Raw genomic sequence first — 20,171 nt, forward strand, 5'->3', positions numbered from 1 at the left:
ATTAGCCATGATCCATGACAGCATATTATCCTAAGCAAACAATCACGACATACAAAAAGGGGAAAGGCGATGCAACAGGCATTCGGAAAACCAAATATATGACAGGTAATCTGGAGGGTATATTTAAGAAGGGAACGAATAAGAAAACATAAAGGATAACGATTAGATATACCTCTTATAGAGGCATAGAATATCGAGAGACACATCGGCTCTGGATATATGGTAGTAAAAGCCCAATTCCAGGAGGCAGTAATAGAAGTATTCAGGGTAAAGAGCCAAGCGAAACACAACAGAAAAGGTGCAGCGAGACACACTGTGGGTCTATCAACGAAAAAGGAAAAGAAAGATGAGGCATCATCAGAACAGTAGTTGGATATGGTAAAAGAGAGTGGAGGGAGGGACGGTATTGTGGTCAACCGAACTTCATCCGGAGTCACACATGCTGTGGTCGTTCATGTAACCGTGTGTTCGCAGTGCTGGGTCTGGTTCTTGTCCCTACATCGGAGCCGCCGTCGCTTTCCACGATGCCAATCTTGGGATCTGGGATCTGTATATCCAGGGAGAGGAAGCCAGTCCGTCGAGGCCCCCATATCTTGACACCTTCTGGAGCGCCGACTTCGCGATTCCACTTATCTATCCATGCTTCGAGCCCCTTGATTCGAGATTTGATGCGGCTGGCTCCTAGATCGTCCCATATCCAGCCAGTCAAAAACCCCATTATCCCATCAAACCAGTTGCGCGCACCATATGGATCAAACGCGATGATAAGCTCCTCGTTTATCTTGGTGATGATGCTTCGGAACTCTTGTTCGCCCAAGAGGGGATCAAGAATCTCTGGGTATAAGTTGGAGAAGGTAGGTGCAAGGTCTCCTTTGACCATCCAGTCCCGCCGTATCCGGATTACTCGAGTGTGAACGTAATCCTCCGAATTTAGGGATACATGGGTGTTCATGTGTGGAAAGCATGGATGTGCTGGTCCCCAGCTCAGTTCCTCTGTGGCGTCACCATTGGGCGGCCCACTAGGTGACTGAGGATTTATTGAGGCATTATTAGCATTCACCGGAGGCACAGCAATGAATGTCTGCGGTCTAGCAGACTGATGAGAGTTAACATGTCGAGGGGTTTCTGGAGGGTCATCCGGATGCTGTTGTGCAGCGGGACTGCCATTCATCGAGAAAAGGTTGCCATTTCTGACTGCATATGGGCGTTCTGGCGGTCTTAGGTCATTCCTCTGTCCTGCAGGAGATCCGGGATAGTTCACCATTTCAATGTCTCCCCAGGTATCTCCACGTTTATGTCCGCGAGGGAGTCCGACGCTGGTACGACCGACGGTTTCAGGTTCGTCTACGCCCCTCTTGAAAGGTACACCTGCTACGCTGGATTGCTGGGAGCGAATTCTCCGACGCTCGGGGAGGGTAAGTAGCGGATCGGCGTCCCTTTTTGGTCGAGAATCGCCTGTAAGAGCTGTGCGCTGCTGCTGGGACGAGCGGGCAGCGGGACGTGGAATGTAATTAACAGGGTTCCAGAGACTCGAAGAAGGCGGGTTTCGAGAGTATCTGAATATAGGGAGTAAAGGAGGCGGCTGTTCGCGTGATTGCTGGCGAATGCAATGGATGCGGCCCTGAGAGAGAGAAGGCGAAGGTTGTCGACTGTACAACGGCTCTGGGCGCGCTGGAAACGAAGGCTGGAGCTCTGCAGAGTATTCCGGCGTCAAAATCGGGACGAGGGGGATGTATGTGTGGGATTCGTCGTGTTCGGCCTCCCGCGATGATACGGTTTGTGAACGTCGAGCAGTTGAAAAGGCCGTTTTTGTGGTGCGGACAGGACTTTCCTCTGCAGGAGCAACGATGTCGCAGGTGTTGCGCTAGTGCCACGGAAAGGGGTCAAAAGTGGTGTGGCTGCTCTCGGCGCACGAGAAAGACTGTTCGGGGCACGGCGATTTTCCCGCGCCATAAGAAGCATGAAGTAGAGCAGGAAAAAAAAACAAAGATACACAAGCAACAGAACAGATAGACAAAGGAGAGGAAGGAGTTGGTTGAAGAGTGGAAAAGGCAGAAAGGACAGGATAAGGGGAAGAGAGAGGGATCGAAGGAAGGTCTGTAGTTGGTGTTCAAGCGAATGGTTTTGTCATCCGTTCCTCCGCTGACCGTCGTCTGTTGTGATATGTAGGATGCAGTGGCATGCCCGCGAGGCCTAGCGGTTACATGATGAGTCCAAGAGCAAGGAGAGCTGCAGGCAGCCTGGAGGTGGGAGAAGAAAAGAAGGACCCTGCACAGGGACAGACTGCGGAATGGGCTGCCCTAAATATAAGTGTCCCAATCCCGCTTCCACGCTCCAAGGCTCGGTACGTTCCATCACAGATTGCATGGGGGGGTGGAGGGAAGGAAACCTTGGAAGGGATGTCTTCGGAATGAGTGGGCTGCGCAGCGAGTTTAACTAAGGCACAGAGCATAGCCATGCATTTCTGTCACAAAGACGTTGGCTTACGGGAATTGAGGAAGGCTCTTTTTGTATTTTGCTTTTTTACGCAGCAGAAGGCCAGACCAATGGTTCCTTACGATAACGAGCCGCCCAAAAAATTTTACTTTGGTCCCTGCTAGTAGGAGAACAAGACGAGAGCTCTGAGATGCGGGTTTACGCATGCTTGGGCTGCCGCCCTTGCTTCAATATCCTTGCACGTAACCCGGGGGACTGAAAGCCGAAAGCAAGGGCGAAAGTGATCCCAACCTACTGAGTGCGGAACTCTTTCATGCAGACAGCTTTACTCATATTCTCGAGTCAAGTGCGATGCGGGTTTGGACTTTAATCTTATCCACTGAAACGGACAGGAGGTACGGCGCAGCGTTCACCTCTTTGGAACCCAGTTCCACCTGGGTTCAAGTCAGATGTCGTGTGCGGTGTTTACGATGGATGATGGATCGCAGAGACACATCCCGTTGACCGCGTTAGTACGGGCCCAGTTTTCCACCGCGGCCGGGCCAATAGTCAGTCCTGGGGTCGCGGAATCAGGTACCGATTACGGGTCCGTTGCATATACACTAAGCGACTAACTCAGGAATCTTTATGTTCCTGTGGATGGGAGCCGGCCGGATATGACAGGTTACACCCCCCAGGCACCGGTTGAGCGGAGGTAATTCCATACCAGCTTTATACTCAAACTTCAACAAGGGTGTCCCTCTGCGTCACCAGCTGCCAGAAAAGATATCCTCGGCAATAGCAGTGCGTCTGTACAGCCTGCCAACATAACATCTACCGCAAGCGCTACCATTAGCAAATAAACCCTTTTTGATAATACGGGCGATGACTAATAAGTGGGTCTTCCCGAGAATTAGTTTCATGATTGGCCAAAGCTCCGGATAAATCTCCGGCGATACGATAGTCCGTGTGTCTATTTAAGGTTGCAAGACACACGGCAAGTGCAAATTGGACGATTATCCATGGAGCATATAAGAAAGGGGCTGATATTATACTAAGACTACAGGGGATGGAAATGGGGCTCATCCAAGGCTGGGAGAGGGCGAAAGAGATGGTGCTACAAAAAAACTAAAAAGAAAATAAAAAGGGGATCACCATGTGGCACTTGGATTCTAGCCAGCAAAAAACAAGGAAAAAGGGCTCAAGCTAAGAAGGGGAACACGATCAGTTGTTTCTAAGAGTGGCCCCCTTGCTGATATAACCCACCATATCCCACAAGAAGGTCCCGGTTCAATGGCTCTGGCACTGATGAACTCGAACTAGAACTGCTAGTTGACTGGATAACCTTTACTGTCTCGCTTCTCATGTGGATGGTCGACATCTGGCTCCCTCCCTGCCATATACTGGCTCAGCCTGCTCACTTCCCTGACTAGCATCCCCGTTAAAAAGCCAATCGCTCCCCTGGCTGCGGTTCCACTTGGGCTCGAAGGGCTGTCGTCGTTGGGAGTCAACCCGTTAGTCTCCTGGCAGACAAGTAGGTGGCGAGCCTCGGTGATTCCTTCGTCGACTTGAACGGACTGGTTGAGGAAGCATGTCTCGCTGGATGCCGTTTCCCCTCCAAGAGGGAACATCTGGGATAGATAGTGCTGGTTAAACAGATGCCCACGGCCATTCTCGCAGATGAATACCCGCCCAGCGTACTTGTCCTTGACGTCATTCATACTACGCAGAACCCCCCACTGAGGAATGGGGTCATTCTTGTTAACATAGTGTTCAATGTACTTAATCACCCCTCCGGTACCAGCATTGTTCAAAGGATTGCTGATATGCTCTGCGGCTGATCCAAAGGTATATATCTCAAGTTTAGCCATCTGCTTCGCCGGCAGATCTGCGAACAGCATGTCCAACGCCAACGAACCGACGATGGCGCCCTGGGAATGGCATATTAGGACAACTCTCTGGGTGCATGGGTCGACTAGTACTTTCTTGAGGTAGTCGTATGCGACTCGAGCGTCGTAAGTATTATACGAGAACGTCCGCTGGATGATGCACTCAAGCAAGTCCCCAAAAAGGCCATAAGTGCGGTTCTGGATACCCGTGATAGGCCGCTGAAATATCTGGGCGAGCTGCCTGCAATTTTGTTCCAGCCCATAAGAACTAATATTCAACAGCCGAAGTTTGTTATTAAGTGGGGGCAACAACCAACAAGAACGGGTGGAGCGGGAAGTGAGCCTTACGTTACTACGACCCCATTGATAAATATCCAACGCTCCTCTTTAGTAGTAGGATTCCGAGCGTTATTTGGACCCAACTCGGCGTGGAAAATGGCTGGCCCATGGAAGGGGGCGCAGACCCAACCCACTATTCGGAGATTTAACACACATAAGCAACAGCTAATGGCTCCTGGCAACAGCAGTATTGACAGGCAAGAGATAAGCAGGAGAAGTGCTTCGAGGACAGAAACGAGCACCAAGCCAACCACATTTAGTATGCTCCGTTTCCCGAGGTACAGTTCGTCAGTAGGCCTGGGAGCATACAAGGGCCGGAAGATGTTTGGAAGCTTCGGGAGCAGCTGAAGACAGGTCCGCAGATCCCTCCTCAGTCGCTTCAGGGGACTGTCTCGAGCCTTTGGCTGGCTGGTGATAGACTCTTTGTCAACCTGGGACGGGATCAAGCGAACGGGACAACGGGCCGGTCTCAGGGGCTTGGTGATCTGCTCTGTCATTCTCTCTAGACAAAGAAGGATAAGAAACCAAGCGAAGGAGGTGTTGTACATTAACCAAGGGTAACGAGTGTTTGCTATGTATATTGCCACAATACAATATAACTCTGTCTCGACAAACGCAAAGGAAATACGAACTGACAAACGAGTGTACGCTCAAAACATGCACAGGGATAACGGTACTAGGTGCTTCGTACGTGTTTTCTTTTATCGCAGGAAGAGCAAAAGGGTATATCTAATCCCCGTAGCCCAGTGGCCAAGAAAGACGAAGCAAGAGCCAGCCTGGGGCTCGGTTGATGTGTTGCAAGAAGGAAAGCGCACGCCCTATGTGATGAGCAAACGAAGAAGCGGAACGAGTCTGAGGTCACAGCAGAGGTCGCTTTTTATGCATGTCTGCCGCCTGCGCCTATCCGTTGCCGCGACATGGCCGCATCCTGGATGCTCGCGTGCAGCCAAAGTAGTACATGTGATGCATCATGGCCTTGATAGCCACCACTGCCAAGTTAACTCCCCAGCTGACTTGACAAGATACCAGAGCATGGAGTACTCGCGATGTACTACACACTCTAACTCACTACATGATGATATGCTGAAACATAACTAACTTGTTGTGTCCTCCGCACGCCCTTGATTCGTTATCCAAAACATCACAAACTTCGACTAGATGTTAGGAACTTTTTGATCGGAAGTTGCTGAGTCAGCCGGTCTTGACTAACTGCTGGATTTTAGCGCGTAATTTATTTAGTACTAGCGTGACGCCAAACGGCACCCTCTGGTAGCCTGAAAGGCGTATATTGGGTAATAAGTCAATACTTGTAATATCAGTAATGGAAAATAAGCCTAATTAGGCGAGACATGTAGTAAATTCTAACATCCTCTCTTTACATATATTCCATCCTTTATAGCCCGTGTCTTGTTTAATCAGGCTGTTTTGGGCCTTTTAAACACCTTAAAAATCATAAGAACGTGTTAATTACATAACTATGGTTTGCTATTACTATCCAATAAAAGAGCTGTACTTGCTTACTCATTCATGCTACTGTATGGCGCTAAAATCAGCACTTTGTCAGACGTGAAGATAAGTTCGTCTATCAGTGATTGATAGTGGCAACGAGCAGAGATTTCACGGAGACGAGATTCGGCAATGTATAGGACCGCAGCTATAAGAAGATACAAACCCCATGTATTCACCAATGCGGTAGATTGAAATACGTACATACCTAGGTACGTCCGAAGTTGCAATCTCCATTGTAGATCGATAACTAGTTCGATATAACGTTTGCCAAGGCCAATTTAGTCAGAAACCACACTAGGTGTAAGGAACTCTTGTTGGATCGTAGCGGAGGTTGCTGAGTAAGCTGGACTTGGCGAACGTTATATCGAACTATCTCAATTTACAATGGAGATTGCGTTGTGCAGACGTATGTATTTCAATCTACAGACTTGCTAAATACATGAGATTTGGATCTTCTTATAGCTGAGATTCCCATACATTGCTGAATCTCATCTCGGTTAGGTCTCTGCCGTGTCAATCTCGGTTAATGGTATATGAAACCGTTGACTCCATGCTAACAGCGATATGGTGTTATAAGCTTGCCGATGCTGATGACTAACTTAGTCACGTGCGCCTCGGCAGGTCGATTCAAACCTTCATCTTCAACACTAGGTAGGCAATACCCCTTAAATCCATCCATTCATTTTGATGCTGTTATGTGGACCTAGGGGAGGCTCTCAATTCTAGGCTGGAAACGGTTTAAGTAGATGACAAGTTCTCTAGAAGACCCGTTATACATCTTCACTAGAAGCTCTGCCTTTACTTGTCCCCTTTCCCAGCGACAACAACAATCAGATATCCAGCTCCTTTGTACGAAGTAGATTGCCTACTTCCAAACTCCCTCTGAAGATGCCCTATTATGACCGCCATAGTGGTTGCTATGAATGCGATACTTGCACACGTCAATTCGCTACCCAGCGTGCATGTAACCAACATATGAACGATACGGACCACTGGCAAACATATGATTGCGAGGTCTGCGACAAGGAATTTTGTACTCAACGCGCGGCAAACCAACATATGGATGCCCTCGGCCACTGGGAAGAGGAGTACTATCCTTATGAGTGTGAGACATGTACAGCCCGATATATATCGGAGACCGCCGTCCAGAGGCACATGAAGAAGGCTGAGCACTACAAATACTATTGTAAGGCTTGTGAGAAGGCATTCCAAAACCAGAACAACTTGAACATGGTAAGACTTATTTCTTCGGTTTCATGTACTCCGTATTAGATGTGCAAATCACCAAGAAGGAGGCCAAAGGCTGATATCGATCCCCGTGTTCGCAGCACCTTAAATCGAAGGTCCATATAGGCAATGGTGTTAAATGTCCATTTTGCAAAACCGGCTACACCACCGCGAGCGGCCTGGCCCATCATCTTGAACGGGCTTCTTGTCCAAAAGCACCGAACATGAACCGGGAGACCATTCTCCGAAAGGTTCGTGAATGCGATCCGCATGGACGCTTTACCACGAAACAGATCACATGGGATGATGATGAGGAAGACAACTCCCACTACTCGGCCACTGACCGAGCCTACAATGGCCGGTCTTGGGAATGCTATATTTGCAATTCTTGTTTCAAATACCGCAGTGGTCTGAATAACCACCTGAACTCCCCTGTGCACAAACAGAATGTCTATCGGTGCCCCAACCGCCGAAGTAAGTGTGGCAAGGAGTTTGTGACGCTTGCTGCATTATTCAACCATCTAGAGAGTGAATCCTGTGCTGTCGTGAGATTTGAGGCTGTTCAGCGAGGAGTGAAGGATTTGATCGTAAGAGGGAGAATGATAACATGCTGATAGTGGCTATCACTTGGCATGATACTAAGCTCTTCTCGAACACAGACCCCGGGCCACGTTTCCTTTCGGGAATCCATGGATATTTGGGTTGTTCTACACATATTCTACCACCTTATATAGGCCGGTATTTCTACGTCTCGGGGGCTAGAATTATTTGACATCTATTGAATAATAATACAATATACCATATCACTGTATATCTAACCAGGATATGGTAAAACTAAATATACAAACAAGCGCTGGGATAAAGAAAAAAAAAATAGTAATCCACAAGAGTTGAGATACATGAGCAAAGAGAAAACCCCGAGGCTATTAGCAGCTATATCCAAAATAAACAGGCCGTCGATGCATTAAACAACCAATCCGAACACCATCCCAGTCCCATGCTGATATCGAGACATCTAAACCAGTTTACACAGAATACATAGAAGTATTCATCATTCGCCCACATATTATATCTTACACCTATTGATTTTCTCTGGCAGCTCCACCGCTGGCACGCCACCAGACATCCCCTCCCCATTTCAAGAGCCGTTCAGCCGCTGCTGTTGGGGTATCTACAGCCGGGCGAATGTCAAGGAAAAATACCGGCTCTCCCGTAGGCTCAGGCGGCCCAGAATAATAGTCAATCACGTATCGAATTTCCTTATCGCCGTGTGGAGTTTTGCGCAGAACATACCAGTCATGTCTGTCGAACGGAGGAGCAGTGCTAGAATAACACATTAACAGGATATTCACAAAAAAGGGCATTGCATGATATAACTCACCCGAACTTAGAAGGGTACACTCTACCCATCAGTTGAAAAAACTGAGCTTTTGGGGTTAGTTCCTGCGGTCGACCCATGAATCTAGCCAAACGCGGCAAATCCTCGATTTCACCGCTAGCCTCAGCCCTCATCCTTTCCCGCTCCAGGTCCATGGCTAGATTTTCTGACCCACGCCTACATTTTTGCCAGCCTTGGGCTAGGCCTTGGGAAAATGTACGTTCCCAATCAACAATCTCCTGCCATGCACCTTCATTAAGGAAGTTATGCACCGACACCATGGACTCGACTGCATCCTGTGGTGTATCTGTGTATCCCTTCCGGAGCATCGCGTTGTACATCTGTTGAGGAGAAGGGTATTCCCATTTTGCGCCGGAGTTGTCACCGCGTGGAATTGACGATGGTTCTCGTTCCACGGACAAATCGACTGTTTGATTTGGTGCTCGGGTTTGAGATATATCGGCAAACATGTAGTTTAATGGATTCAACTTTGAGAGAATGGATTTTTGCTCAGGCTCAGGGGCTGAAGGTGTTGCATCTTCCAGTCTTGCGGAGTTCGAAGGAGGAACGTAGAATGGTGAATCTTTGGCTCGAACTGGGCATGAGCCTTCTGACGTAGCTGTGGCATTAATGTTCATGGATTGGCCATGCTGTACTGGGCATCGGGACTAGAATAGGTATGTTAGATGATGTTTCTCTTTCAATAGCAGATAGAAGGAGATGTTATGTGTTGCTTACAGGTGCGGCATCACTGGGTGATGGTGTGGGAATTTCAGGCTGCTTTACAGCTGGCGTTGTCGACGCCCAAAACCAGCCCATTGTTATTTCCTGAATTGATTTTCAATTCGCAATAATCAAAGAAATTCCACGGTGGATAACCTCTTAATGAAAATAATAGATGGACAGTGAACAGCTTTTACATCTTTTTCCTTGTCGCAAATAAAAAAAAAAGTTTGATAAGGTCATTACACGTGACTGACTATGATCTTTAAATATTTGGCCAATTAGAATAAAGCTATTCTCTTCATTTCATCTATAACTTCTCTCCGCAAAAAAAGGGTAAATGACTCCGAAAATGACTCCGAGATAATGAAAGGAAAGCCCACAACAGCTCGATCAAGATAAAACAAAGCTCTAGATGGTATATACTTGAACGCCGGGCGGTGTAGAAGTTCCGAATAAAAAGGGGAAAAAATCCAAACAAAAATACAGCAGTCAAGGCTGCAAGGCATTATTCATTAATCTCATGGATGGAGTTGAAAGCCTGGGCTTCAAACCATATCTTCCTCCAGATATGGCCATGTAGCTGTCCAGCATATAAATATCCATGCATTATAGATTCAACCTCGTCCCAAGACCGCCAACCCTGCAGAGCGGTAATTTCATGCAGGACTTCCACAAGCCATATCCGTAGTGTCGGGTCGTATGCGCTAGAAATGCTGATGAAAGCCACCCAGGCCAGCAAGGAGCGATCTTCATATGGTTGTTCGGATAGTGGTATCGCAATGCATCTTGCAAGAGCATCTTTCAGGTTCTTTGTCATCGCTCTTCCGGTTCCAGACTCGGGTGGGGAGACGACAAAGCAGGAGTTGAAGTAGGATAACGCAGTGAGTCGAGCAACGTACTCTATCGGATTATCCTTGAGAATATCCTTGTCTGCGACACCCTGGGCCTCCGGCTCGCGGTAAGGATAGTCTAGAAGCTCGTATTCCATCTCGTGGGCCTTCATGAGGAACATTTCGTGTTCCATGGTGGTAAGTCCCGCGGCGTCGGTGCGGTTGAAAATCTCAAAGAAAAAGACGTGGCGGATTTCTTGCATTAGGGAGACGAGTTTGGGGCTAAGGTGTTTATTGGCGCATAATCTTTTGGCCAGGTGACGTAGCTGTGACGTTGGCGGAGGCTCGATTTTGTCCTTTACTTCAGACGGAAGGGCTTGGGGCTCCCAGGCTAATGGAAATATCGGTCGGCTTAATAGGGTGTATGCGGCTTTAAGATCGCACCTAAGAGGTTATTTAGCTTAGAGCTTGCTGTTGTAAACTGCATTGGACAGATATACGTACGTTAAAATGGCTCCTATGCCACGAGAGCCTTGCAATGCCATGTTTAATATCCCACCTCGGTAGTCAACTATCTTCTTCACACCCTGCCAGTGAACTCTGGCTTCTTCAAATAAAGCTAGTGTTAACTATTCAACAGCAATATGTTAGCGTCGCAGATTAAGAAACGGGAAGATTTTAGCCGTACCGTTGCAGATATAAGACCCGTCACTATATCTATTGCAGTGTCGTCGACCGCCTTCATAGGATCTGGGTCTCGTAGTTTCCGGTTCATCTCTGCTATACACTTTGCTTTCATAACGTAGTATGTAGGATCTGCCAGGACAACTTCTTCTTTATCAGAGCCTGCCAGCGCTATTGAATGATTTTGTTCAAAGATCGCTCTGTGAGCAGCGCTGAGGGCCATCTGGGCGAAAAATGAAGCAGACGACGAGACAGCCGCAACCATCATGATGGCCAATCGTTTCTCTGTCTCCTTGTCTTTTCTGGCTTCAATGGGAAAAGTCATGGGTATGAGGGATTGGGAGACTATGGTCGGGTGGTAAGCATGTCGTTCTTCGCCGCGTTCACGGTACATCTATATCTCAATGATGGAACTATGCCACTTACTATAGCTGAGCAGGTTGCTGACTACATGACCCAGTCCCTCGCAGCCCTTTAGAGTATTCATCGGCTCTATACTTCGGTATATGGGTGTCGTCAGAGGGTTATGGAATATATAGATATTCGACCCTTTGTCGCTCACACCACCCCTGAGCGTGATCCATGAAGGCGGCGGTTTTGTACCGGCGAATGGGCCTGTGGCAGCCACCCCCCGGTCGTCCGTCCGCCGCTGAAGAGCCGTTGAAGAAGAAGAAGAAGAAGAAGAAGAGGCGGCTGCGTCGTTCTTCTTGGACGCCTTCTTTGAGACTCGTTTGAGACCGGCAATTCTCTCGCGACGACGGACATCTCGCATTACGTGAGACCGTATCATCTTTCGGGTATCAGAACCCTTTCTCCCCTTCAAGGTCGCCTCATCATCTTGACCGATAAAAGTGAACGACGGGCGTTCATGAGACAGTGATTTTTCTGGAAAGCCATAGTTAGCAAGGAGATTGGTATGCTAAAAAAAGACACCCCGAACTCGTATTTCTCCTTCTCCATCAAAAGGAAAATGGGGAGTCTGGCTACGATGAAGGATGATGAAGGCGTCCCGAATGAACATATTGAACCTGGGGCCGAGACCCCAGGACAAGCCAGAGAGAGACAGGGAGAGACAGTACGGTCAAAGGGGTCTGGACAGGGCAAGGTCAACCGATCAACGTACCTGGCGATGGTCTTGGGTGAGTCGCGGGAGGCGTACCACCGGACGAGGAGGAGTTCGGCGACGCAGTAAAGCCAGTGGGAACGATGATGGGACTCTTCGGAGCCATCTTGCAACAGCGCTTCAGACGGCGTCTGCGAAAGCTCCTTTGATTTGATTTGCTTTGCTTTGAGCGGGCTTCTTTCTTTCTTTCTTGTCTTTCTTTGTCTTCGCTCTCTTTGGGCCTCGATGGCGGTGCTGGTAGGGATTTGGTTAGATGGTCGACATGAGTGATCGACTATACGACTGCGCTAGATCACAAAATATATGTACTTAGTGTACGAGCAGGCCGTCAAGCGTCCTATCGGGCCTTCATCGAAAAGAAAAGAAAAGGAAAAAACGAGCGAAAGGGGGCCAAAAGGCGAGGTTGCGACTGGCGCAGAGGAGAAGGCTTTTTTTGGTTCCCCCGTATACGGAGTAGCTAAAGAGCAGTCCTAGGCTGTTATTTAACTATTTGAGAGAAAAGCTGGCGGCGTAGGTGCTGAGATGCCCGTTTGCTCCTCAGGGGAGTACTTACGCAGCAGGAAACTAGTAAGCCAGTTAAGTAGGTTATAGTAATAGTAATAATGAAATATAAGTGTTAATAAATACTCCCCTGGTTCGCATAAGTTTCGTTTGTCGGCGTCGTCGTTTTTATTTTTAGCCTTTGCCCGGCCCGTCTGCTTGGTGTGAGACCCACTGGCAGCGTTTGTCGCTGTGCCTAGGCATTTATTTACTGACTGACTGACGGACGGATAGATGCATTGACTGACTGACTGACTGATAAATTGATTGATTGATTGACTGGTATAGAAAGTGATACGGGTGCTGGCAGAGTGAAGGCGGGTGATGGCTATATTGGGGATGGATTAGCTAGCGCTAGCAGTTACATACATGGGGACAAGAACGATGTCTTGCAGCTACAATCGACAAGTAACGCCGACAGCTTGTTAGTCAAGAAGGACAGGGACCCTCCAGCAAACGCGGCTCTGGCCTGGCTGGGTTAATCTAATGGACGGCTGCTATACACTCCGCAGTAGGACGGATTGACATGATGCGCAGCTGGGATGGGGCCCCTGGCCTCAAGCCGTTTGACCAACACGCCACGGTTGCCCAGGCTATCTATCTATCAGCGACGAGTCTGGGACGCACTATCGAGGATAAGAATCGCCTCAACGGGAATACGGGGAGCTCTAACTCGGTCACAGCACGGAGTAAGTACCCATGGAGCGATGAAGAATATCAAAAGGTGTGCTGGCTGCCAAGAGTGGAAGTTTATCAGCCTTCAGGGTATGTTTCATGTCTCTTCCGGTCCGTATTTTTATTAGTTTAGTGCATTCGTATGCAGGCGTAGCCTGCTCATGTAGCCAGCCGGCCCCCAGTCCTATGAATAGCGCCAACGGGCTGCTGGAGGGAGGGAGAGAGGCCTGTCGATAGCCGAGACAGAGGAGAGATTTCTGCAGGGCGTTGAGATCTACCAGGCCCGGATGTCGTCGAATAGTCGAGATAAGAGTGCGTACCCTAGTACTAGACCGATGCAGATCCATACTTTATTTCTTCGAAACCAGCTCTCCCCGACATCTCGCGCCCTCTGTCCACCTTCCACAACAGCCCCTAACCCTGTGGCACTCCCACCGCCAGGCCTCCGTCGAAGAGCATTCGTCTCAGGTGAACAGGCATTGTTACTGCTCCCGTTGCTGCTATTGCTGCTCTCGGCTAGGAAGGCTTCATTAGGGTCGGGTAATATTTGCCCCGTCGCTGGATCAACCCGGCTGTCCCTTATCCATTTCCAATTCTCCTGGTCCAGCTCGGGCCACTCGGCTCGAAACTTCTTTCCGCCATCTCCGGCTTTGATGTTCGCAATCCCCTTGATCGTTGACGTGACGCCAGGAACGGCTTTTGTGTAAGAGCCGCCACCAGTCGAGTTCCACCATCTCGACCTCGCAGCAAATAACTTGCGTTCGGCATCGGAGGCACTCACGCTACCCGTCGTCATCTCCTCGCTGTTCATAAAGGATAGCAGGCCGATCAGAATTGTCGACACCTCCCACGCCGGATTAAAGGACTTTGGATGGAAATCGCTTATACTCAGACACAACCGTGTGGATGGCATGAATCGTCCGCTCGGAGTGTGCATTCTGATCGCCGGAGGCGCGAACGGATATTCAGGCGGGAATATCAATGTACCCCAGTACTGGCCGTTTTCATATGGTGTCTGGGGTGCTCCTGTAAGTATATAGTGCCATCTATACGTTTCATCAAGTTAGCCGGTGAGCTCAATTTGTCGAGGATTGGGCCGGGGTGGTTTGCGAAGGGGAAAGATAAGAGAGTGTGAGCGTACTCTAGTATATTGGACTCTGACGGATGTGCAACGATGTATGGCGGCGGGTTCTTTTGGATGTTTTGGTACTCGCGGGTGAGCTAGGATTTGGGATTCTCCGTCAGCATGGCCATAGATGGGTCGGTTCTGATATATCGTATACCTACTCGCTTGGTGGCGGCTTTGGTGGCCATGATGCGCAATAGCCCTGGCTGGTCTAGCTGTCTTTTCGCGGCAATCACAGTAAGAGTAAGGGGTTATCTTGGAAGCACAGAAACGAGAACAGCCTGAGACTGATAAACCAGAGAAGCCTGTATCCCTCGCCTGCACTGCAAACAGCGGAAACTCCTGTCAAACACTCTCCCAAGGACGGCAACGTTATGTAAACGCAGTTGATGCTGATGATGATGCTGATGATGCCGGAGATGAAGATCTTTCGATGTTTTGATGTTTCGACGCTTTTCTTTGGTCTTTCTATGCAGGTGGCGACACGTGACTTTACCTTTCGTCATACTCACGTGATATTGCTTACTTTTTGCGAAAGTTGAAAGTCGCGAAGTTCAAACAAGCAAAGGAAGAAGCCGAAGCCGAAGAAGAAGAAGAAGAAAGAGAAGAAGAAGAGAAGAGGAGGCGGAAGACGGCCTTAGACAGACGCAGTCGACAGCTGTTGCAGAAGCCGCAATGGTTTCTTCACCTCACGGCGAAGAAGAGGTAGGTCTGTCCGGTGAAAGGGCCGGGTTGGAGCATCTGGCTAACATGTTTGTTTCTTGTCTACTTAGATCTTCGACCGCCTTCAGAGCCAGAAGATAGACCCAAAGGTGCTGGAGGAGCGCAAGCAGGCCGTCAATGAGCGGATAAGCAATATCTACCAGAAAGCCCAGACTCGCCTTGCTGAATTGGTCGGTCCTGCCTGCCCTCTGTTGTTTTGGCATGTACTGATTTGTGTGGTATCCAGATTGACCAGAATTCCACCTTACCATGCACGATCTCCTCCGTCCAAGTCCTCAATGCGCCCCGTACGAGACGAGGTTTCCTAGAGAAGGCCCTCCGGCCTTTGCTAAATGAAAACAAAGATCGCACACTCACTTTGGCCGAGACTCTGGAGGAGGTATCAAAATGCACCAGCAGACTAAGTCAATTCGGTAGGTCCTTTAAGGTTGCTTAAACCTTGATATATTTGGGTCTCATAAGATGCTATCCCTTGGAATGCTCACTAACCTCTGCCGACAGACATATTCGAGCATCCAATTGGTGTTTATATTGATAAGCCTTCACAAGTCGATCCAAGCACCACCGCTACGGACCTCAGCATATACCTTGCTACCAAAGAGAAATCTAGACTTCTTCTGAAAACCGGAACCGACCTTGGAAATGCAGAGGGTTCGGCATATGGAAACCTACTATGGCGAAATATTTTCGGTGGTGCAGAAACCTTGAATTTCAATGCCTCCCTCGGAACACGGACCAGGTCGGCTTACCAAGCTGTTTTCGAAACCCCAATTCTTAGTGATCCTAACTACCGATGGGAGACCGGTGCTGTCGCAAGTGACACAAAGAAACCCTGGTCAAGCCATGAAGAGGTGTTAAAGGGGGCCTGGACCAAGCTCCGGTGGCTAAATGGTCACGGCCATCGACACGAGTTGGCTCTCAATGGCTTCTGGCGCCAAGTTACCGGTTTGGCTCCTGATGCGTCTTCGGCTATTCGCGAAAACGCCGGAGATAGCGTGAAGACCAGTATCTCACATATGTGGGTTAATGATCGTCGGGACAATCCAATTCTACCCACTAGAGGATTTTACGCAAAGACTCTGAACGAACTTGCCGGATGGGGTCCCTTGAAGGGAGATGTGTCTTTCTGGAAATCAGAAGTAGAAGCCCAGACAGCGATGCCGGTACCCATTCCTTTCATTAAGAAGGACTGCGGAATAAGTTTCACATCAAGCTTCCGCGCCGGCCTGCTGTACCCATTGGGCCTTGACTCTGACCCGAAACCCCAACCCTCGAGGATCAGCGACCGCTTCCAGCTTGGAGGGCCGACAGATGTCCGTGGCTTTAGGCAGTGTGGCCTAGGACCTCGTGGTGGCCCAGATGCACTAGGCGGCGACGTATACGCCGCCGGAAGCGCCAACCTCTTCTTCCCTCTCCCCCGTGTCGGTGCTGACAAGCCCTTCCGGCTCCAGGCCTTCGTCAACGGCGGCCGTCTCCTTGCCCTGCAAACACCCACCGGTGCAGCTCCCGCCACTCACGCTGAGGTTAGAGAGAGCATCTGCCACACCCTTGCCGAGCTTCAGAACGGCCTGCCAAGTGTCGCCGCTGGAGTCGGACTTGTTTATGCTCATCCGGCCGCCAGATTTGAACTGAACTTCTCGCTGCCGCTTGTTGTCAGAAAAGGAGAAGAAGGCAGAAAGGGCCTTCAGCTTGGAATCGGAATTAGCTTCTTGTAGACTACCTGTATCAACATTATATATTTTCCCGTATTAACAAAAAGAGGGCGATAGAAATCCATTCTCAATTCTTCAGCAACGAGCATCGGCACTCTGTAACTTTGATGCCTACCTAGTTTAAAAAGTATCCACCACTGATTGGCGCGAACCACCCAACTTTCCATCCTCCACCAAAACCAAATAAATAACCAGATCAACGCCCTGGGACTTGGACGACGACGACCATTCCACAATTTGGTCAACACATAACTCCTCGATCCTATTAACCTATCAGGCAGCTCAATCCTACTATACTCTGCGCGACGGATAGTTATCTTCTTCGACTTCTTCTCCCTTGACACCGCCCGCACTCCCCTGGATTTGTGGCAACCTCTCTGCAAAGGCCACCATGGCCCAGTTTTACCAGCAGCAGCACCAACCATACGGTGTCCCTCCACAGCAGCAGCCCTCGGCGCAAAACCTCCAGTTCTATCCTTCTTCATATTCCTCAGTCTCAGGACATACAACACCCGCACAGGTCTCCTACGGCGGCTATGGGGGCAGCTCGTCATCATCTACCTATCCCCCATTAGGCAGCGGAGGAGCGTCCTTTGGCGGATCAGCTGGGTTTGGTGGAGGTGCTGATGCAGTCAGCGGTCGAATGGGAGAGCAGGGAGGGCTACGGATGGGATGGCTGGCTGCTTTTGGGACGGAAGGCTATGAGGATGAACCCCCGTTGCTTGAAGAGCTAGGGGTTAATTTTGAACATATACGGACAAAGGTCGGTTCACTCTTCCGATTCATTCGCTTCAATTTAGCATGTGTGTTTGTATTTGTAATTTACTGACATTCAATGCTGTATAGACACTCTCGGTGCTAAATCCGTTCGCGCGAATCGACCAGCATCTGATGGATGATAACGATTTATATGGCGCCCTTCTTTATATCCTGTTGTACGGAACGTTCCTCCTGTTGTCCGGCAAGGTATTTTACGGCTACATTTATGGCGTGGCCGTCTTCGGATCAGTAATTATCCATCTCATCCTCAGCTTGATGTCACCTACCCTTGACCCGTCAACCAACGGAGTATCCCACGACCCCACGGGCATGAACATGAACATGAATCCTTCAGATGCCGGTCACGGACATGGGGCCCAAGGGGGACATTTTTCATCGACTCTTACTTTTCCTCGATCCGCCAGCGTGCTGGGATACTGTTTTCTACCTCTTGTCCTAACTAGTCTTGTTGGAATCTTGATACCCATGGACACTGTATTCGGCTACTTGCTTACCACTGCCGCTGTCGGGTGGTGCACATACAGCAGTTCAGGCATGTTTTGTGCCGTAGCTCGAATGCGCGGTATGAGATTCCTGGTCGCATACCCTCTAGCATTGTTCTATGTCGTTTTCGGGATCATGGGTATCTTCTCATCTAGAGGCGGCGGCACTCTAGTCGCTAAAGCCACGGGAGGTTAAATGCAGAGGGGGAAACAGGAAGGGTTCCACAAAATATATGACATGGTATGACCTTTTTTTATTACTCGTCTTTCCTAGGGGGTAAAGGCTGTGAGCATCAGCTTTGGAACCATTCAGCATAGACATGCATCGTTTCAGGGGAGGTCTGAAGATAATGGATGAGGCCGGCTATGTGTACTTGGGATGGCACTTAAAAACACCATGAGATATCCTGTGACTATCTAAATATATATAAAGCATTTACATTTGAAAATCTCGGTACGACTACCTCGTTAACTCCTTACTTGGGGGATGAAAATTTGGCACTTAACCGAGCCGCATACTTGCTATTATTATGGAGAGGCATATTGCGATTGAATGATTTGATTACTTTGAGCTAGGAAGTGAAGAGCTGCTATATCCCTCTAGTATTGTCATTAGGGAGTGGGAATCCATGTCGTCTGCGATGCCCTGGAGCAGAAATCATTTTTCTAGGGTCAAGTCCCAATATCTGGCTGAAACATTATTAAGGGATTAAAAAGACGGCATAGGATATTCAAGGAAATCGTGTTCAAAAAAGCGTTCAAGAAGGGTGACATGCAATTTCATACAAAGGTATTTTTAACTAGTAATCAAAGTTCAAGTCAAAGTTAAAGGTAATCGGCATGTTGAAGTTGATATCTCCCATGCAGAATTGGTTCTATATTCAAGATAACTATTAGTAACCGGGTATCTAAAAATAAAGGGAGACGATAACCTACGCCATCGTAGTTGTTGCAGCAGACAACTGTCTGGTCACAGCTTACTCCAGACTTGTTACAGACGTTTTCTATAGGTGGAAAGAAACACGGTAATTAGCAGAGTGATAAGAGATTGGAATTTGACGAATGGATAACTTACTCCCGTCCTCCTCATTACAGCAGTAAGATTCACCGGTCTGACATAGATTCCCCTGCTCGGGACGAGCTTTCTGGACATGGTGGGTTTTCCTATGAGGAGTCTTCTTATTCTCATGAGGACGAGCGACAGACCGAGCTGGAGTAACTGCACTCAATGGCTGCTTCTCAGTGCCGGACACGACGGGCTCCTTGTTCGATGGCAACTTGTTTTTAGAAGCGGTATCACTGAGAGCTCCAGCTTCAGGTCCGGCGACAGGATTCAGGGTTGTGCTGCCAGGACCAACGGGGGAGGCTGTCACGGAGGAGAGGTACAAGTAGAGGGAAATGAGATAAGCAGCGTAGGAGAACTTCATTTTGAAAGGAAGATAGAACAATTGACTATGATCTTTCGAAGTGAAGGGGATAGGCTGGGAGGATGGTGAAGTTGGTGCGAGTTGCCAGTTGCCTTCTAGCCCACTATTGCTCTGATGCGGGAACCTGTCCTTTATCTATAGAAAAAGGAGGCCGACTGGGAAAGTGGTATACTGTGCACTGGAGGACAACAGATAGGAGAGAGCAAAATCCCAGCTAGGTCGAGACTTCCTTCCCCTCTTATCCCCCGCTCCAAATGGTTTTGTGTAAGACTGAGGCGTGGACAGTGGCACAAGAGTCAAGCTGCTGGATATCTCCTAGTCCTGTAGAAGTTGTGGGATTCCGCCATCGTGGCCACGATCGGTTGGCTGTATAATTTTCAAAACGACCATTGTCTCTCCGGAACCAAGTAACAGGTCAGTTTCCTCCCCGCTCGCCTGGCCATGAAGGGGGAGCTTGAAGCAACACAGAATTAATGTGGTGACCCGAATATCCATCGTTAGGAGATGGCACCAATTCATCCCCTCCCGGGATTTGAAGGCGACTCCATGTTATCAAAATGGCCCAAAACTTGATCCTGGGATTATT

At 48.9% G+C, this 20,171-nt stretch overlaps 10 protein-coding genes across 10 annotated transcripts; 4 read left to right on the top strand and 6 right to left on the bottom strand.

The window, feature by feature from the left end:
- Nucleotides 1-433: 433 nt before the first annotated feature.
- Nucleotides 434-1,953, bottom strand: MGYG_07364 (hypothetical protein; the record flags this gene model as incomplete). The annotated part of the gene is made up of 2 exons (XM_003170071.1): nt 434-1,833; nt 1,914-1,953. The coding sequence occupies 2 exons, from the start codon at nt 1,951-1,953 to the stop codon at nt 434-436; spliced, it is 1,440 nt and encodes a 479-aa protein (XP_003170119.1).
- Nucleotides 1,954-3,743: 1,790 nt separating this feature from the next.
- MGYG_07365 (hypothetical protein) lies at nt 3,744-5,140 on the bottom strand (the record flags this gene model as incomplete). The annotated part of the gene is made up of 2 exons (XM_003170072.1): nt 3,744-4,545; nt 4,653-5,140. 2 exons carry the CDS (start codon nt 5,138-5,140, stop codon nt 3,744-3,746), a joined length of 1,290 nt encoding a protein of 429 aa, XP_003170120.1.
- Nucleotides 5,141-7,040: 1,900 nt separating this feature from the next.
- MGYG_07366 (hypothetical protein) lies at nt 7,041-7,993 on the top strand (the record flags this gene model as incomplete). Its single annotated transcript, XM_003170073.1, has 2 exons — nt 7,041-7,385; nt 7,481-7,993. 2 exons carry the CDS (start codon nt 7,041-7,043, stop codon nt 7,991-7,993), a joined length of 858 nt encoding a protein of 285 aa, XP_003170121.1.
- A 465-nt stretch (nt 7,994-8,458) lies between these two features.
- MGYG_07367 (cytochrome c heme lyase) lies at nt 8,459-9,576 on the bottom strand (the record flags this gene model as incomplete). Its single annotated transcript, XM_003170074.1, has 3 exons — nt 8,459-8,702; nt 8,761-9,425; nt 9,496-9,576. The coding sequence occupies 3 exons, from the start codon at nt 9,574-9,576 to the stop codon at nt 8,459-8,461; spliced, it is 990 nt and encodes a 329-aa protein (XP_003170122.1).
- A 412-nt stretch (nt 9,577-9,988) lies between these two features.
- MGYG_07368 (hypothetical protein) lies at nt 9,989-12,226 on the bottom strand (the record flags this gene model as incomplete). The annotated part of the gene is made up of 5 exons (XM_003170075.1): nt 9,989-10,757; nt 10,818-10,942; nt 11,002-11,342; nt 11,424-11,882; nt 12,121-12,226. 5 exons carry the CDS (start codon nt 12,224-12,226, stop codon nt 9,989-9,991), a joined length of 1,800 nt encoding a protein of 599 aa, XP_003170123.1.
- Nucleotides 12,227-12,642: 416 nt separating this feature from the next.
- Nucleotides 12,643-13,502, top strand: MGYG_07369 (hypothetical protein; the record flags this gene model as incomplete). Its single annotated transcript, XM_003170076.1, has 4 exons — nt 12,643-12,700; nt 12,949-13,137; nt 13,176-13,425; nt 13,484-13,502. The coding sequence occupies 4 exons, from the start codon at nt 12,643-12,645 to the stop codon at nt 13,500-13,502; spliced, it is 516 nt and encodes a 171-aa protein (XP_003170124.1).
- Nucleotides 13,503-13,609: 107 nt separating this feature from the next.
- On the bottom strand, nt 13,610-14,649 carry MGYG_07370 (hypothetical protein; the record flags this gene model as incomplete). The annotated part of the gene is made up of 3 exons (XM_003170077.1): nt 13,610-14,381; nt 14,477-14,556; nt 14,623-14,649. 3 exons carry the CDS (start codon nt 14,647-14,649, stop codon nt 13,610-13,612), a joined length of 879 nt encoding a protein of 292 aa, XP_003170125.1.
- A 487-nt stretch (nt 14,650-15,136) lies between these two features.
- MGYG_07371 (sorting assembly machinery subunit) lies at nt 15,137-16,899 on the top strand (the record flags this gene model as incomplete). Its single annotated transcript, XM_003170078.1, has 4 exons — nt 15,137-15,166; nt 15,235-15,354; nt 15,411-15,597; nt 15,686-16,899. The coding sequence occupies 4 exons, from the start codon at nt 15,137-15,139 to the stop codon at nt 16,897-16,899; spliced, it is 1,551 nt and encodes a 516-aa protein (XP_003170126.1).
- Nucleotides 16,900-17,287: 388 nt separating this feature from the next.
- MGYG_07372 (transporter yip1) lies at nt 17,288-18,354 on the top strand (the record flags this gene model as incomplete). Its single annotated transcript, XM_003170079.1, has 2 exons — nt 17,288-17,632; nt 17,743-18,354. 2 exons carry the CDS (start codon nt 17,288-17,290, stop codon nt 18,352-18,354), a joined length of 957 nt encoding a protein of 318 aa, XP_003170127.1.
- Nucleotides 18,355-18,958: 604 nt separating this feature from the next.
- MGYG_07373 (hypothetical protein) lies at nt 18,959-19,585 on the bottom strand (the record flags this gene model as incomplete). The annotated part of the gene is made up of 3 exons (XM_003170080.1): nt 18,959-19,033; nt 19,095-19,162; nt 19,234-19,585. 3 exons carry the CDS (start codon nt 19,583-19,585, stop codon nt 18,959-18,961), a joined length of 495 nt encoding a protein of 164 aa, XP_003170128.1.
- Between the last annotated feature and the right edge of the window lie 586 nt (nt 19,586-20,171).

This window comes from Nannizzia gypsea, genomic scaffold (assembly GCF_000150975.2).
Source record: "Nannizzia gypsea CBS 118893 supercont1.7 genomic scaffold, whole genome shotgun sequence".
NCBI lineage: Eukaryota > Fungi > Ascomycota > Eurotiomycetes > Onygenales > Arthrodermataceae > Nannizzia > Nannizzia gypsea.